The 15,684-nt window shown below is 43.6% G+C and overlaps 1 protein-coding gene across 1 annotated transcript in view; it reads left to right on the top strand.

Moving 5' to 3' along the window:
• Nucleotides 1-15,684, top strand: part of DNAH1 (dynein axonemal heavy chain 1) — a 66,127-nt gene that overhangs the window by 17,574 nt on the left and 32,869 nt on the right. Inside the window, exons 17-32 of the mRNA XM_058032093.1 lie at nucleotides 785-940; nucleotides 1,932-2,130; nucleotides 3,929-4,182; nucleotides 5,080-5,292; nucleotides 6,031-6,195; nucleotides 6,936-7,057; nucleotides 7,616-7,721; nucleotides 8,815-8,994; nucleotides 9,920-10,060; nucleotides 10,686-10,849; nucleotides 11,234-11,347; nucleotides 11,970-12,158; nucleotides 13,142-13,247; nucleotides 14,325-14,438; nucleotides 14,764-14,913; nucleotides 15,580-15,666. Of these exons, the coding sequence (XP_057888076.1) occupies nucleotides 785-940; nucleotides 1,932-2,130; nucleotides 3,929-4,182; nucleotides 5,080-5,292; nucleotides 6,031-6,195; nucleotides 6,936-7,057; nucleotides 7,616-7,721; nucleotides 8,815-8,994; nucleotides 9,920-10,060; nucleotides 10,686-10,849; nucleotides 11,234-11,347; nucleotides 11,970-12,158; nucleotides 13,142-13,247; nucleotides 14,325-14,438; nucleotides 14,764-14,913; nucleotides 15,580-15,666 (2,460 nt within the window). The remainder of the gene's footprint in view (nucleotides 1-784; nucleotides 941-1,931; nucleotides 2,131-3,928; nucleotides 4,183-5,079; nucleotides 5,293-6,030; nucleotides 6,196-6,935; nucleotides 7,058-7,615; nucleotides 7,722-8,814; nucleotides 8,995-9,919; nucleotides 10,061-10,685; nucleotides 10,850-11,233; nucleotides 11,348-11,969; nucleotides 12,159-13,141; nucleotides 13,248-14,324; nucleotides 14,439-14,763; nucleotides 14,914-15,579; nucleotides 15,667-15,684) is intronic.

The following is a 15,684-nucleotide window of genomic DNA, read 5'->3' as shown; positions in this document are numbered from 1 at the left end:
CCTGCAGAGCATCTCCTGTGGTGCGCTGCCATCAAGGGGGAAAATACAGCATTCAGCCATGGAACTCATCTTGTGGGAAAAGACCCTGAAATAACTGCAGAGTTTTGGAGCTGAGATACCTCTGGTGTCTGCTAAAACAGTCTGAATTTTATTTTTTCCTCAGAAACTCTTAAATCCAGGGGGGATAAAAGCCATTTTAGAAAGGTGGAATCACTGACGTAGATTTTCTTGGAAAGAGGTTCCCAAAATGATAATACCCCAACACTGGATAAAAAAACCCAAACACATAAACAAACAAACCCACACAAAATACCAAAGCAAAACCCAAACCAAACAAACAAACCCAAGCCACCGAAACAAAACACAAAATTTATTAGAGAAGCTCTAGATATGTGTTGTTAAACAATTCTTGGAAACAAACTGAGTGACTAGTAGAGCTATCATTTGCACTTTACTGGTTCTGTAGCAAATATCAGCATAAATTCAGCATCAAATTTGGGCACAGACTTATTGTTCCTATTCCTTGGGGATTAAGTGTTGTCACAAAGAGGACAAGCAGTTGGTCATTGCATTTGCAGTTTCCTCCACCTGACCAGTGGTTATTGCTTCTCCTCACCACTTTCATCATGGTCTAAACAGAAATGAAATTGTTTTGGGGGAGGTGAAATCACAAGCATAAAAATCTCGCCTTTGAATGGAACAAAGAGCACACCAGGAAGCTGTTATCTCTAGAAGCAGCACTCAGCTTCAGAGTCCCAACTTATGCCTGCCTTTTCTCTTCCAGCTGACTGTAGGTGGATTTTCTGTCCAGTCAGACGTTAACCAAGCCCATGAGCTGGCTGAAGATGCAAGGGATGTCCGGAAGCAGCTGAAGGAGCTCCAGGAGTTCGCAGTTCTCTACAACAACAGGGAAAGACTCTTTGGCGTCAAAGTTACAGATGTAAGTGTCAGGTCCTGTACCCACAGGACTCTGATTTTTGCTGGGATTTCAGGGTGGTAGGTAGAGCAAATAATGAGACATAGTTCCTCAGGGAGGAATCTTTCATGCTGCTTTGGTTTATCTGGGGAACTGCTCCTCAGTCCTGTAGATGGGCTACACTGCTTCATCACTCCACTGGGCTGCAGAAGAGCCAGTCCCAGGCAAATGTGGAAGGCTGCTCAGGGTCTGATATTTCCACTGTTTCTGTGAGAGACTTTGGATGCCCACAGTGAGATCTGAGAGATGTTCATGTGGAGAAATTGGTTGGGAAGGTCTTGAAGCAGCACTTAGGATGCATCCATTTCTGTGAGGCTGTTGCTGCAGGTCTATGGGTGTGAATGCAAGTGGTTGCAGAGTGGGTGCTGGCAGCTGGCTGGGCTTGGAGCGTGGTGTTCTCCTAAGGCAACAGTTTATATAGTTGTAAACACTCATTTTGCTTGTAGCTGCTCAGCTGCCAGTGAGTCATTGTCATCCACATCCAGCCAAGTCTGGCTGCAGACCAGAAGTGGAGTTCACATGATGATCCTTTCCTACCCTTCAGACTCTGGTTACTTCTCCTTCCCTGTAAGGAGCCAAGTTTTAATATGATAATGGTGTGTGCTTTCACTGATGGTGTGTGGCCTGTCCATCAAAATCTCCTCATTGTGCAGGAGAGCTTTGTAGAGGCAAGTGGAAAGAGTGCTTTCCATGCCACACACATGGTGCAGGCACAGCTCCACTGGATGTACGTTGGCCTGAATGTGTCAAGCCCAGCTCTGCTGGTTGCTCTCCCTTGGAATACATATTGCTGGCCCAGGAGAAGGTAATCTGATATATCCTCTTGGAATACATGTTTTCTCATTGCTGGCTTCAGATTCAAAAAAGAGGTAGGTTTTTTTGGCCTTTGACATGTAGCTGTTGTTTGGAGAGGAATACACTTGTTGTTTACGTTGTTTTTAATTTCTTTCTAAAGTACAGTGGGCTGAACAAGATGCTTAAGGACTTCCAGCCATACTATGATCTCTGGACTACAGTGTCAAACTGGATAAAGTGGAATGTGAGCTGGATGAATGATTCTCTCCTTACAATTGAGGCAGAGGAGCTAGAAAAGAATGTCACTGACTCTGTTAAGACCATGCAGAGATGTGTGAAGCAGTTCAAGGATTCACCAGGTAGATGCACAGTCTGGGGAAAGGAAGTTGGTGCATATCAGCATTTTGATGTGAAGCATGTCACAGAGTGCTCTAAGTAGGGATTATCAGGAAGTCACATGTGTATTAGAGACAGCTGGGAAAATGCTAACAAAGTTATTTTCCGCTTTTTTTCCTGAAACTATGATGATTCACATCTAGATACTAGTTACATGCTAGAAGTACCAGCCACCCTCTGATGTTGCAGTTAGTATTTACTAAGTGTGTATATATATATATATGTATTTATATATATATATATAAAGTGCAGTAATCCAGGCTAGTCACAGAGAGTTACTATATAGCCCACTGGCTAGACGTGTGGGTTTCAGCCTTCATGCAAAGTCAGGCAGCAAGGGAACTTGAATCTGGGTCTGTTTTCAGCAGGTGCTGTTTTCTTGGTCAGTCTTATTTTCTTTATTGGCCAATGCATTTATGGAAAGCCAGAAGAGGTCTTGATTTTTTTATGAATAAAATGAAATTGCAAAATCTGGAAATGATCTCTGCAATATAATAACAATTTTCCTTCTTGCCTGAATGTGTATGAAGTTGAGATGATTGCGCTCAGCCCTTGCAATTCACATGAAGGTCTTTTGACCATTTCTCCTAATAAAGCTGAAATTGAGGCTTCAGTTGTAGCTTAACTTGCCATTCCCTGGTTCTCAGAGATGTGTTGGTCATTCTTTAGAGCTAATTCTAAAATCTCCTGCCAGATGGCTTAGATTGAAATATATTTTGCTGTGGGTGATTTTTGATTCATCCTTTTTAACTTGAACTTGCTCTTAAACAATGCCATGAATCAGCCCCAATGGAGGAGGTGATGAGTGGATGCATGAGTAACTATGAATCATTATGATAAACAGAAATACTAAGAATACCTGCTTATGTTCATTGCAATATTCTTTGGTACCTGGATATTTGTTCTGTCCTTGGCATATCCCCAGCAGGGAGCACGAGGTGATCACATCTTTGCTGCAAGCACACAGTGCAGCCGTGCAGGGTGCAATAAAAGGAGGCACACGCTATAGCCAGATTTTGGAAAGGAAGCAAGTCCCATGTTTTTCACCTACCCATTGTTTTACTCACCACAGCACAACCCCAAAAAAAAGGCATGATGTGAACAGTGCAGAGGCTTTCTAGGGTGCTCCCAGAGAGAAAAACCCTTTCCCTCACTTTGTCCTTGCTATGAGGCAGAAGTACATTTGTCTCTAGCATGGCCATAGGCTGGCAGGGCCTCTCCTGCACACTTTCTGTTTCCAGGCTGGGATCCCAGCCTGCTTCTAGCTCCTTAGTGTCCATCTTCTCTTGAGGGTGACCTGAGCTGTGCTGTGAGATAACTGAAAATGCAGGTTTATTAAGAAGTGAGTGTCTTGAAATGATGACTGTAACTTCCAAAATATCTGCTGGCAGATTATATGCTTCAGTCTATATCAAGGAGTTAAATTTGTCTGCCTCTCTTCTTCTGGTGAGCTCTAGCCTAAGGCACACTTCAGCTTAGCATGGGCTTGCCTGTAACAGGCTTTTGGTAATAGGCAGATCTGCTTTTTGGGAGCGGGCTTGAATCCTGGTTTAGTGGCCGTATAGAGAGAGCCTTCCTATCCTCCTTACTTCAACCTGCATTTTCCAGTGCTCTCACCTGCTGCTTACCTCTACCATGTGACTGCATGCACATCAGGCTTTAGACAGGCTTTAGACAGCTTCTAGAAATTCCTTAAGGCAACTTCCTCACACACTGTTGTTGCTGATTTTCTCCCTGTTGTTCTGATTCTCTTCCTGAAAGACTGCCAGAGTGTGGCCAAGGAGTTTCGAGACAAGATGGACGACTTCAAGCAGTACGTGCCCTTAATCCAGGGGCTGCGCAACCCCGGCATGAGGAGCCGGCACTGGGAGATGCTGTCCAGCCAGGTCAACACCGAAGAGAAGCTGGACCCCAGCATGACATTTGGTCACTGCTTGGAGCTGAACCTGCAGGACCACATGGAGACTGTTCTCAAAGTGGCTGAGACAGCCAGCAAGGAATACGCCATCGAAAGTGTGAGAAGAGAGGACTTGTTGTGTCACTGCTTGCTTCTCAAATGGGTTTCTGCTGAGCAGGCAGTCATTGCCTTGGGTGATGTTCCTGCTGTCCCAGAGTGTTAGACACATTCTGCAGCACAAGTAAAAAGGTTGCTGTCCTTACAGAAGGGAGTGATGACCACACAACTTCCACACAGTAGAAGAACTTATTCTGTCTTGTGCAGAATTTCAGTTGTGGCATTAACAGCACAATGCCTTATGGTTATATTGATCCACTGCTAGGGTCTCACTCATCACTGTGGGATTAGTGAGTGGTTAAGTTAAAATAAATTGATTGTCTGCACTCTGCCATTCAAATGTTATGTCAGAAGGATTAGCTGTGACTGGAAACAGAGATGGCAAATCCTTTAAACCAGTAAACGTGCAGGGAAACCTTTCTAGCTCTGGAGATTCATAGATTAAATAGTCTTTCAGCTTCAGTTCATCAGTTCAGATGTGATCTAAGATGGTCTTGACCTTCTGGCAGCTCTTGTTCTCTGAAATCTCAGGCAAGTTCCCAATGGATAGTTCCCATTTTGTCAAAGCTGTCATTAATCATAGTCATTAATAAGCCCTTTGCTGGCAGCCTCTGTGCATCTAGAGCATAAACAGACCTGGAGGTGAAATTGCCATATTTTCCCCTCAAGGCGTTTGTTTCAGCACTGGTGTAGAACTGTTGAACCTGTGGGCAATGCAGAGGAAATGTGCTGCTGCTGATTGTGTCATGCATAAAATACAGAGCTGCAGTTTCCAGTGGATTCCAGGAGCAAAAATCTGTCATTTTCTAGAGAGTGGCATTAAGAGAGTTGTGGAAGCTGGGATAACCATTTGCAGAAGTTGTATCTGAAAATTAAATTGCTTGTCCCTCTGTTCCAGGCACTCAACAAGATAGAGGCTGAATGGAAATCTGTTTCATTCAGTGTGGTGCTTTACAAAAACACCAATACCTACATACTGAAAAGCACCGATGACATTTCTCAGCTCCTAGATGATCATATTGTCCTGGTTCAGAGCATGTCTTTCTCACCCTTCAAGAAACCTTTTGAGGAGAGGATGAACTTGTGGGAAACTAAGCTGAAGATAACACAGGTACTGGTTTTTACCCACACACGTGTGGGAGGCAGGCAGCTGGGCTGTGCTGCTGTGCTTGGATGTGGACACTGTGCAGTTGCTGCTGGGAACTGGGAGGGCAGTCAAGTATCAGAGATCAAGACAGTATCAGTCTTTAGGGAAGAATAGGGCCTGTGAAAGCCCTCTGACTCTGGGAAAGTAATGCAGCCTTTTTGCTGCCTATTGCAACATGTTTTGGTGGGGCCAGAGCTTGCCTGTTGCTGTGAGTGGTGTTACTGGTCTCTCTAGTCACACTGTACTAAATGGACTGTAGAGATTCTTACAGACCCTGTGAAATCCATTCTAATCATCCACATCTCAGTGTAGGAAAGCACATGGGAGACTGCTGTTTAAGCAGGATCTGCCAGACTGTGCCAGTACTTGCTCATCAAACCAGGAGCACCCAGCAGGACTATGGCAGCAAAACAGCAGTGCTGCAGGAGAAAAGTTCCAAAACTTTTGGAAGGGGGAGTGCTAGGAAGTTGTTAATCATTTGGAAAGCAAATTCCACCTCCTGATGCTGTAGGTAGATTTTAGAAATATGGAAGGTGTAAGTGCTGCATCACCTTTTCTTCTTTCTTTCTTTCTTGTTTTTTTTTTTTTTGTTTTTTTTTTTTTTTTTTTTTTTTTTAACATGTTCCAGTGCACAGTTTGAATTGTTTTGTTGAACAGGTTCATAGCATGGTGTCCTGATATGCTTTTCTTGCTTCCCAATAGGATGTCCTAGAGGAGTGGCTGAACTGTCAGCGCTCTTGGCTCTACTTGGAGCCAATCTTTAGATCAGAGGACATCAAAAGACAGCTCCCACTGGAAAGCCAGCGCTACAACATCGTGGATACGGATTGGAGGGACATCATGAAGAAGGCTAATAAAAACCCTGAGGTATGTGCCTTGATGAAAGCCAGTGCAGGTATCTCAAACACCTTGGAGCTGTGCTCACACAAGGACTATGTCTTTGAGTCATTGTTTTCATAATGGTGTGGACATGAGCAAGACTGTTAACTGCATAGCCTTGCCCAGGGCATTGTGCTGGGTCTCTTCTCTTGGAACTTGGCCTTTTTTTCTGGTGTCTGAATGGACAGATCCACTCTCTGTAGTGCCTTCCACCAAAGTCTCCACCCCAGAAGTTTCCTCCTCCTCAACACACAGAATCGCTGCCTCTTAATCCCTGCCTTACTCTAAAGTAAGGATTCCAGCAACCTCACTTTAGACATTTCTTGTAACCTGCAGTGGTTGTAACCCATAAGGTAACTCCTTCAATTCCCCCTCAAGACTGATTCTCTAAGTTTTTTAGAACCATTGTTTTTGCCTATTTTGGTGCCCTGGTGGCAGTGCTCTGCTCTCTTCTATTCTCCAGTCTCCACTTCCCAGGACTCCTTCGTTGCTTGTATTCCATATTACAAATGTTGGTATATAGGGGAAGTCAGAGATGCTTGTCTCCACAAGGGCTGTGTACCCTTCTTACCCACAAAGCTTACACCTCTCCAGATCCCTGAGAATTCCTGTGAATGAGTCATTTAAATCCCATCAGTAACATCACTGGGCAGCCCAATTATCTCCATTGCCTTATCTCTCACATGCTCAGAATACTGATGCTTCCTCTGTTACACATTCTGTTGTAGGTGATTTCTTTGTGCCCTCATCTAGATTTACTGAAGAAGCTGCAAAATTGTAACCAACTACTTGAACTTGTGCAGAAAGGGCTGAGTGAATATCTGGAGACAAAGAGAACTGCTTTTCCCAGGTAACCCCAAATTTCACTGGGCTAGATTGCATTCCCTCTTTCAGAAAATATGAAAGGAGAGGCTCAGTGCAGTTCATTCTGCCAAGAAAGAGCAAAACCACCTAAGCTTAGGATTTATGCATGGCCTGCAAACATAAGCAAAGCTGTGCCTTTCAATGCTGCCATCTCATGGGGAGAAAACAGGCACACACAAATGTAGTGAGTTAAGGGCAGTCTGGTAGCATTGTTGCATATCTGTGCCTCAGGATTTATGTAGAAAGGGTGGGGTAAAATGAAAATCTCCAAGTAACTTCGTCTCATTCCCTGAAGGAAGACTTGTATTCTTTGATACTCATATAAACCCTCTTTGCTAGGAAATAACTGACTTCTGCAGAGGCAGAAGTCTGTCTCTGCAGAAAGGGAGAGGGCTGGATGGTGGCTGCTCACCTACACAAAGAGATCAGTGAGCAGTCAGCAGCAGTGTCTTCAGCAAAAGGCTTGTTCCCCATCATGCCAGCACTTAGCTCTTGCTGCTGCAGTAAACAGAGCCTCTCCTCATACTTCTCTCTGTGTTTGTAGGTTCTACTTCCTTTCAGATGATGAGCTGCTGGAAATCCTGTCCCAGACCAAAGACCCCACTGCTGTACAACCTCACCTGCACAAGTGCTTTGAGAACATTGCACGGGTAGGCACAGCCAGCACACGGGTGGCTTGGCCCACCTTTGGGAAGCTGTGTTGTGGGAGCTGGAGATCTTCTGAGGTCTGGAGGAATGTTCACATTCTGCTCTATGGAAATGTGTCTCCTGGAAACCTGTACATAGGCATTGGAAGGTGCTGCCTGTCCTGAAGTGGGATTCCAGCAACCTCACTTTAGACATTTCAAAGCCAGGCATCTGCCCATGAACTGGGTACCCTTGGTTGTCCTTCAGACAATGGGGGGAAATAGGCATCTGCCGAGGGTGTCTTAGAGAAATTCACTTAGATAGCCATCCTAGGAAGGGAGGACACTCCCTCTGGAGATGTGTCCATCTCACTGTGAAGGCCAGGAGAAATAGCTCTGACTTAGCTTTCTACTCACAGGCACCTTGTTAGGATTGAATCCCACTCCTGCTGACACCCCCAGAAGGGACAAGGACTGAACAAGCCTGAGCTGAATTAAGTTTCTGCCTTCATCCCTACTTAGGAGCTGGAGTTACCTGGCTATTTTTCCTCTTTGTTATTCCTAATAGACTTCAGACTCCAAAGCTAGTCGCAGCTCAAACCACCACAATACCCAGACAGTAAAACCAATCTCCTAGTCATTAGTTTGGAAAAATAGAAAGGAAATTGAACTGGAAACATGGTGCAAAGCCATTGGAATAAATAAGGGGACTTTCAGTGATATGCTGGGGCACCAGAGAAGCTGTTAAAATTTTACTCTTAAAACCAGGCACTGTGACATCAAGGGAAATTATTTGAATCTACAGAATTGAGCAGGAGTCAAGGGTCTGAATCCTAGACAGGCAATGAGAAATGTTCATCCTACCTATAATTTGATTTGCTTCACTAAAGTCACACCAGCAATGTGAATCTCTTGTTTTCATACAATCGTTTTCTGTTATTTGGAGAGGTCATTTTGCACGTCTTCTCACACTTTATTATCACTACTGGCAACCAAGTTTGGCACCAGGTTTATAATGAGCAAACACTGGTGTAGGCTGGCTGTCCCCCAGGGGCAGGAAGGCAGGCATAGAAAAGAAATCCTTCACTCATATCTCCTGTTGTGCTTCTTCCATTAGCTGAAATTCCAGGAAGACCTACAGATCACACACATGTACTCTGGTGAAGGAGAAGAGGTGAAGCTGTCTTCTGCCATCATTCCTACTGAGAATGTGGAGGACTGGCTGGTGGAAGTGGAGAAAACCATGAGGGCCAGTGTTCGGGACAACATAGAAAAATCAATTGGTGTTTATCCAGAGGTAAGAGTTTTATCATAGACTGCCAGGTCTCTGATGTGTTGGTTCCAGGCTTGCCATGGAGGTCACCAGAGGTGGGGCTGATGAACTTGGGATCTGATCTATTCTATTCTATTCTATTCTATTCTATTCTATTCTATTCTATTCTATTCTATTCTATTCCACTTTCAAAACACAGCCTTTAATACATTTGTGTGACTGTAAGTGCAGAATGGGCAGCTGGGCAAAAAGCTGATGGTTTAGCAGAATGCAAACCCTGCACACTCCCTCACAGCTTTCCTACAGCATGTAACAACCCTGTATGAACCCCATATCTATTCATCTCTCCAGACTACTTCCTCTTTGAAAGGATCTTCTACTTCAGCTCTCATGTCTCACACAGTGTGCTAAGGGCTGGTAAAAGTAATCAAGGCACATGAACTGTTGGTTTCAGTCGGTGCATAGGGGATGCATCATGGCTCTGGTTTCTGTATAAAAGTTATGCTGATGTAAAATTGAAATTTTTAATCTAGGTAATCTATTTCTAATCTATTTTTCAGAAAGGCTGAAAAATAGAGGCCTCAGATGTTTCTGTTACTCTTTCTTATTCAGACTGAAAATTTGAAAGTTAGAATAGGCCAGAGGAGGGGAAACATACTTTTGGGTCTCACAGATTCCTGCTCTTCACCTGCTAATGGCTACTTGTAACTGGTTACTGCAAGTGGCATAGTGGAGAGAAGGTACCTGCTGTACCTGGTGCCTGAAGGTGATTTCTTCACAGCAAGAAGAAGGGAATGAAAAGGAAGGCCTCTTACACAAGAATTCAGTGCTGATTTGTTAAGCATGCCTCTCGGAGCAAGAGGACATAGAAATAAATAAATAAATAAATAAATAGTCTTAGCACCTTTTTTCCCCCTTTCTCACACCTAATTTTGTTTTCTTTTTAAAGACTCCACGTACCAAATGGGTCTTGGAATGGCCTGGCCAAGTGGTCATTGCTGGCTGCCAGATTTTCTGGACAAAGGAAGTGTCTGAAGCTCTGGAGGCTGGAGATTTATCCAGCAGGCTTTACCCACAGCTGAGTGCTCAGGTATGAAAATGAATGTAAGGGTGAGGTTTTGCCAGGTGGAGGCTTTTCAGTCATCAGACCTCAGACAAGTTATAAATAAAGCCAGGACAATACTGGTGGGGAAACAGAGACACAGTTTTGCATAGCACTGTTCAAAACAAGTGATAAAACAGGTTGTCTTCTTATTTATTAGGGTATTTGTCATAATAAACCTCAAAAAATATACAGGATTGATAATGTGATCACCACCTGAACACTATAACAAGGTGAAAGATAACTTCTCCAGGATTACCCAAGAAGCAAAAGGCAAAGAACTGTAGTGTTGAACAGTGGAGGAAACTGCATCCTTCATATCAGTTCTGTGCATCTAATCACACCTAATACCTGAGAGTTATTAGCTCTGGACTTCATACTGGCTCTAACTCATTCTTTTCACCTGAATATGGTAATGGTGTAGGCAAAACTCAGCTCTGAGCCAGCCCTGAGTAATATTTGCTTTCTGAGCAACCATTTGTACTTCTAAAAAGAGAAGAGGCAGAAGTAGCCTGAGCACAGCATATGATCTGAGGCTCAGCATGCCCTGAGTTTGATTGCATTGTGTTGGTACAGAGTGCATGGCTTCAGGGTACTTTCCTTTTGTTCCCAGCTGGGAGATTTGGTGGGCCTGGTCCGTGGGAAGCTGTCCAAGATGCAGAGAGCAGTGCTGTCAGCTCTCATTGTCATCGAGGTGCATGCCAAGGACGTTGCAGCAAGGCTGATTGAAGAGAATGTAACGAGCATGAACGATTTTGAGTGGATCTCCCAGCTCAGGTTAGAGAGCACAGCTGTTGAATCTCACCTGGCTTCCCTGGCCAGTCTCCATTCTCCTTACCCATCAGTTGTGTCCATGGCAAATGGAAGCGGGAGTATGAGACAGATCTAGCTTTGATGGCATCCTCTTTGGCAATAGGAACTAACCCATACCATGATGTTTGACTGTGAAAGGCTGTGCTGTTGCCCAAGGGGTGCAAAGCTTGATCCCAGGTCCTGTGAGAACTCCTGTCCACCCTGTTGTGCTACTTTATCCTTTCTGCTCTCGAGAGGGAAATCCCTTGACAATCAGGTCTCCAAACCTGCAGGCTGTAATCTTGTGAGCTGCTGCTTTGTCTGCCAGGCAGTGTTTGTCTTTCTGATGCCATGTTCACTCACCATTAGATACTACTGGACCAGGGGAGACCTGTACATCAGAGCAGTCAATGCTGAGTTTATCTATGGCTATGAGTATCTGGGCAACACTGGCCGTCTGGTTATCACACCCCTCACTGACAGGTAAAGACATTGATTTCTGGGTAACAAATGCACCTTTTTTTCTCTTTTCTTTTTTTTTTTTTTTTTTTTTTTTTTTTGTTCTGGATGGAGAGGATTAAACCAAGGATCTGACCATTCAGGTCCTACATCTTGATGTATGTAAATAGAATCCATTTGTACAGTAAAGGACTACTTGAGACAAGTGCACAGGAGCACCCTGGCATTGGTTGCTACTGTATTCCGAGTGGGCAGTGCTCAGACTGATTGCTTCCACTCTCCTAATTCTTAATGTAGTGCTCTCATATAAAATGCCCACCTGATAGCTAAGGAGCTCTTCTAGAAACCAGCTAGTGCTCTAGAATATGCAGCAGAAATAATAGTTTTACCCTTTTGTAACTGTCCTTTTTCTGCAGAATGAATTTGTAGCCAGTGGCAGAAGGATTTATCCATGCAGGCCCCCATGAATACTAATCAAGGCCACATAGCTCTAACTCCTTTGCAGAATGCTGCATATCTAAGCAGTTTTGTAGAGTAATGAATGATGGATTCCTCCTTGTCTCCAGCTGTATAGATCATATGTCTCCTTGCTGAAATCAGAAGTACAAATGCTTTTTTTTGTCATCTGGCCTCTTCTTTGTTGTAGGTGTTATCTGACACTTACAGGAGCTCTGCACCTGAAATTTGGAGGAGCACCTGCAGGACCAGCAGGAACAGGCAAAACAGAAACAACAAAAGACCTGGGCAAAGCACTGGCAATCCAAACTGTAGTGTTCAACTGCTCTGACCAACTTGACTTTATGGCAATGGGCAAGTTTTTTAAGGGACTAGCCAGGTACAGTGAAATGCTGAGTGTCATTATTGAGGGATGCTGCACACTGGGAATTGGTATTTTTCATAGTAGCCCAAAAGAACAAAAAAAAGCCCTAGCCAAGGGGGTTACTAACTTCCAGAATGAGCAAGGTTACAAAATTCCAGCCAGAAAGGAGGAACAGTTGATCCAATTATAAAAAAAAAAAAGAGATAAAAAGAGATCCTTGTTCGTTTAAGGTAAAATTAAAATGCTTTGCACTAATCCACAATGCACTAATCCACCTGTGCAAATGTTTGCAGCTTTGGCCTTTATTTTAATATCATCCATGTTGGACTGAGATTCAGCCCACAAGCTGCTTAATCTTAAGAAGAAGAGAATCTGCTGAGAGTATTCAGAATTGAGCAGCCAAGAGAGACTGCTCTAAGCCCTGAGGGATCCTCTCTTCTCTACATTTCAAACAGAGCTGGTCCAATTAGTCTGTTGCACACTGGTGAATCTGAATTAGTTAGTCCAACAAAAGCTGATATTCTTTTCTCAGATGTTTTCTTTGTAAGTAATTTAACTTCTTTCTTAAGCCATGCCTTGTGGGAAGATCACCTTCCTCATATGCATGCTTCCAGCTTTATATATAGTTTTCCAAATTCTGAAAAATGTACGTAAGTGTTGTCTAAACTGTATGTGCTGCACTTACAGCTCAGGTACCAACCAGGAATTCAACATGACACCTCTTTAAAGCTCAAATGTGTAACATGGAGAATTTGTCCCAGGCTCCAGGATTGGATACTGCCATGGGCTCTCATCACATGCACAGCTGGGGTGTCCCCTGAGCCAGGACACAGTGGCTGTGTCACTGTTTGCCATGGGACATCAGGGCCCTTTTGTGTTCACTTCCAGTCTCTGTTATGCCCACCCAGTATGTGGATATATAACTTTTAGAAATTTTGACTGCAAGTTTGCCCCTTGGTGGTGTTCCTGACTCCCTCCATTATTCCTTCCCTGCCCAGCGCTGGTGCCTGGGCTTGCTTCGATGAGTTCAACCGCATCGACATCGAGGTGCTGTCGGTGGTGGCCCAGCAGATCACAACCATCCAGAAAGCACAGCAGCAGAGGGTATGTAAGGCACATGTGGATGCAAAGGCAGGCAAAAAAATCTCCACTTGAGCTAGTTCAGGCAAGTCCTTGTCTCTGCACACACCTTCAAGCTTCACTTCTCAGGGGCAACTCTTAACAGACATCCTTGAGGAGAGGTTTGAACAATGTCCTAACTATGGCACATCACATCAGTCCATTACAGTCAACATCCTCAGGGGAATTTTTAACTTCACCTTAGTCTATGCTGCCAGAGTTGCCCACACTCTCACAGGCTGAAGTACCTCTCAGCTTGAGCTGTAGTGCCAGCAGGCTTTGGTGTGGGAGACGCTCTGACACAGATCCACTGAGCTGATCAAAATTGGAGCTGTGATAAAGGCAGTCAGTGTTCTGACATGAGTTGCTCAGCACCAAATTTGTCTAAATGTGTTAACCAAGCTTTGGTGGATTTACAAAACCCAGTATATATAGAAAAACCCATATTGGTGCACACAGAGTTGCATTGTAAAGTGAATTGTTGTGAACTGTTGGTTTTAATGGAGATTCAGCTGTCAGCCATTCTAGCAGCCAGCCTCTGCTTTGTTCTCTGGAGGCCCAGAAGGGTTAAGACCTGAATCTCCTTGACTTTGGCTTGGAATTAGAAACTTGCTCTCTGTAAATTCTTCTGCATTACTTTATCCCCCATCTGAAATTACTACCTACACAGCTTTAAAAAGGATTTAGGTTCCTCTTTGCCCTCTTTGCCATGAATTAATTCAGGTCTGATCTCTAGTGCAAAATAAATGGAAAGATGTTTGTTTACAGCTGAAGGGATAGAAGTCTGTTCAAGAGTTTAAAAGAAAAAAAAGGAAAATTTTAACCTATCAGTAAATCTTCCACAAGCCCAGTCTTGTATACAGGGAAAAATATTGCTGGTAATACTGGCTTCCTGCAATGGGACCAGATTGAGTCACTACTGTTGTGGGCAGCTGTGTGTGTTTGTTCTTTATGATTTAACAACTGAAAGCTATTGTTCTCCTCTTGGAAGATTCTGTTACACTATTTAGTTTGCAGGTCAGACTCTGTTCTTCAAGGATGATCATATTTTTAATTTTCCAGGTGGAAACCTTCATATTTGAAGGCACAGAGATCCCACTGATGCCATCCTGTGCAGTGTTCGTCACAATGAACCCAGGGTACGCTGGGCGCACGGAGCTGCCCGATAACCTGAAGGTAAGGAGGGCAGGCTGCACAGACAGAGAGAAGAGGGGCAATAAAGGTGCTGGGTGCTGCCTGGACCCACCAGTGTGTCCATGACAAGAGTTAGGGTGTGATGCTTCTGGAGAGTCTCCAGGATCACTTTGAGATTTGAACCACATGTAAGGAAATGGCACTGTTCAGATGCAGTCTGCAGGGATGCTGCAGTGACAGCTGCCAGGCACACTAATCTTGTGTCCTCTAGACAGTCTGGAATGGATACTCAGCCTTTTCAGTTTGCTGGGGAAAAAAACAAGAAACGGCAGTGGTTTGAACATTGTGTTGGATCTGTGTGTTCCAGGCTCTCTTTCGTCCTGTGGCTATGATGGTCCCAGATTACTCCATGATTGCTGAGATCTCACTCTACTCCTTTGGGTTTAATGAAGCCAAAGTCCTTGCAAAGAAGATCACCACAACATTCAAACTATTGTCAGAACAGCTCAGTTCCCAGGTAGATGCCTTAATGTCCAAGATTGTTTTTGAAATGTGAGACTTTCCCAGCCTAGGCATGAAGTATCCAGGTTTTCTTGGTGCCTTGTGCCTTGATAGCATATCTCAGAAAGGTCACTACACCTTTTCTTTTCTTTTCTTTTCTTTTCTTTTCTTTTCTTTTCTTTTCTTTTCTTTTCTTTTCTTTTCTTTTCTTTTCTTTTCTTTTCTTTTCTTTTCTTTTCTTTTCTTTTCTTTTCTTTTCTTTTCTTTTCTTTTCTTTTCTTTTCTTTTCTTTTCTTTTCTTTTCTTTTCTTTTCTTTTCTTTTCTTTTTTTTCCTCCCTTCCCTCCCTCATTTCTGCTCTTGTGGCTAGACTTGGATTCACCTTAAATCCTATTTAGGATTACAATGACAGGACAGTTTAGATAAACAGCCCTACCTGCTTTTCCTTCCATCTAGGATTTTTCATTGTGTACTTATTCTCATCTTCCTGATTCATAGACTGTACAGCTGAGGACTAATTAGTTGGCTGAAGGATACTGAGAATAGGGTTGGATGAAGGAGGAATTGTTCTGAAGGCATGTCATTTTTCTTTTCTTAACTGTTAGCTGAGTGCATGCCTAAGTTTACTTTTTAAGATTGTGCTCCTCTGTCTGATGATACTATTTCCTCTGTGCCTTTTTCAGGATCACTATGACTTTGGGATGAGAGCTGTGAAGACCGTCATCTCAACAGCTGGCAATCTCAAAAGAGAGAATCCTGATATGGATGAGGTAAACATGCTTGTATTT

Source organism: Melospiza georgiana, chromosome 11, assembly GCF_028018845.1.
Source record: "Melospiza georgiana isolate bMelGeo1 chromosome 11, bMelGeo1.pri, whole genome shotgun sequence".
Classification (NCBI taxonomy): domain Eukaryota; kingdom Metazoa; phylum Chordata; class Aves; order Passeriformes; family Passerellidae; genus Melospiza; species Melospiza georgiana.
This window is presented reverse-complemented; position numbering and strand designations above follow the sequence as displayed.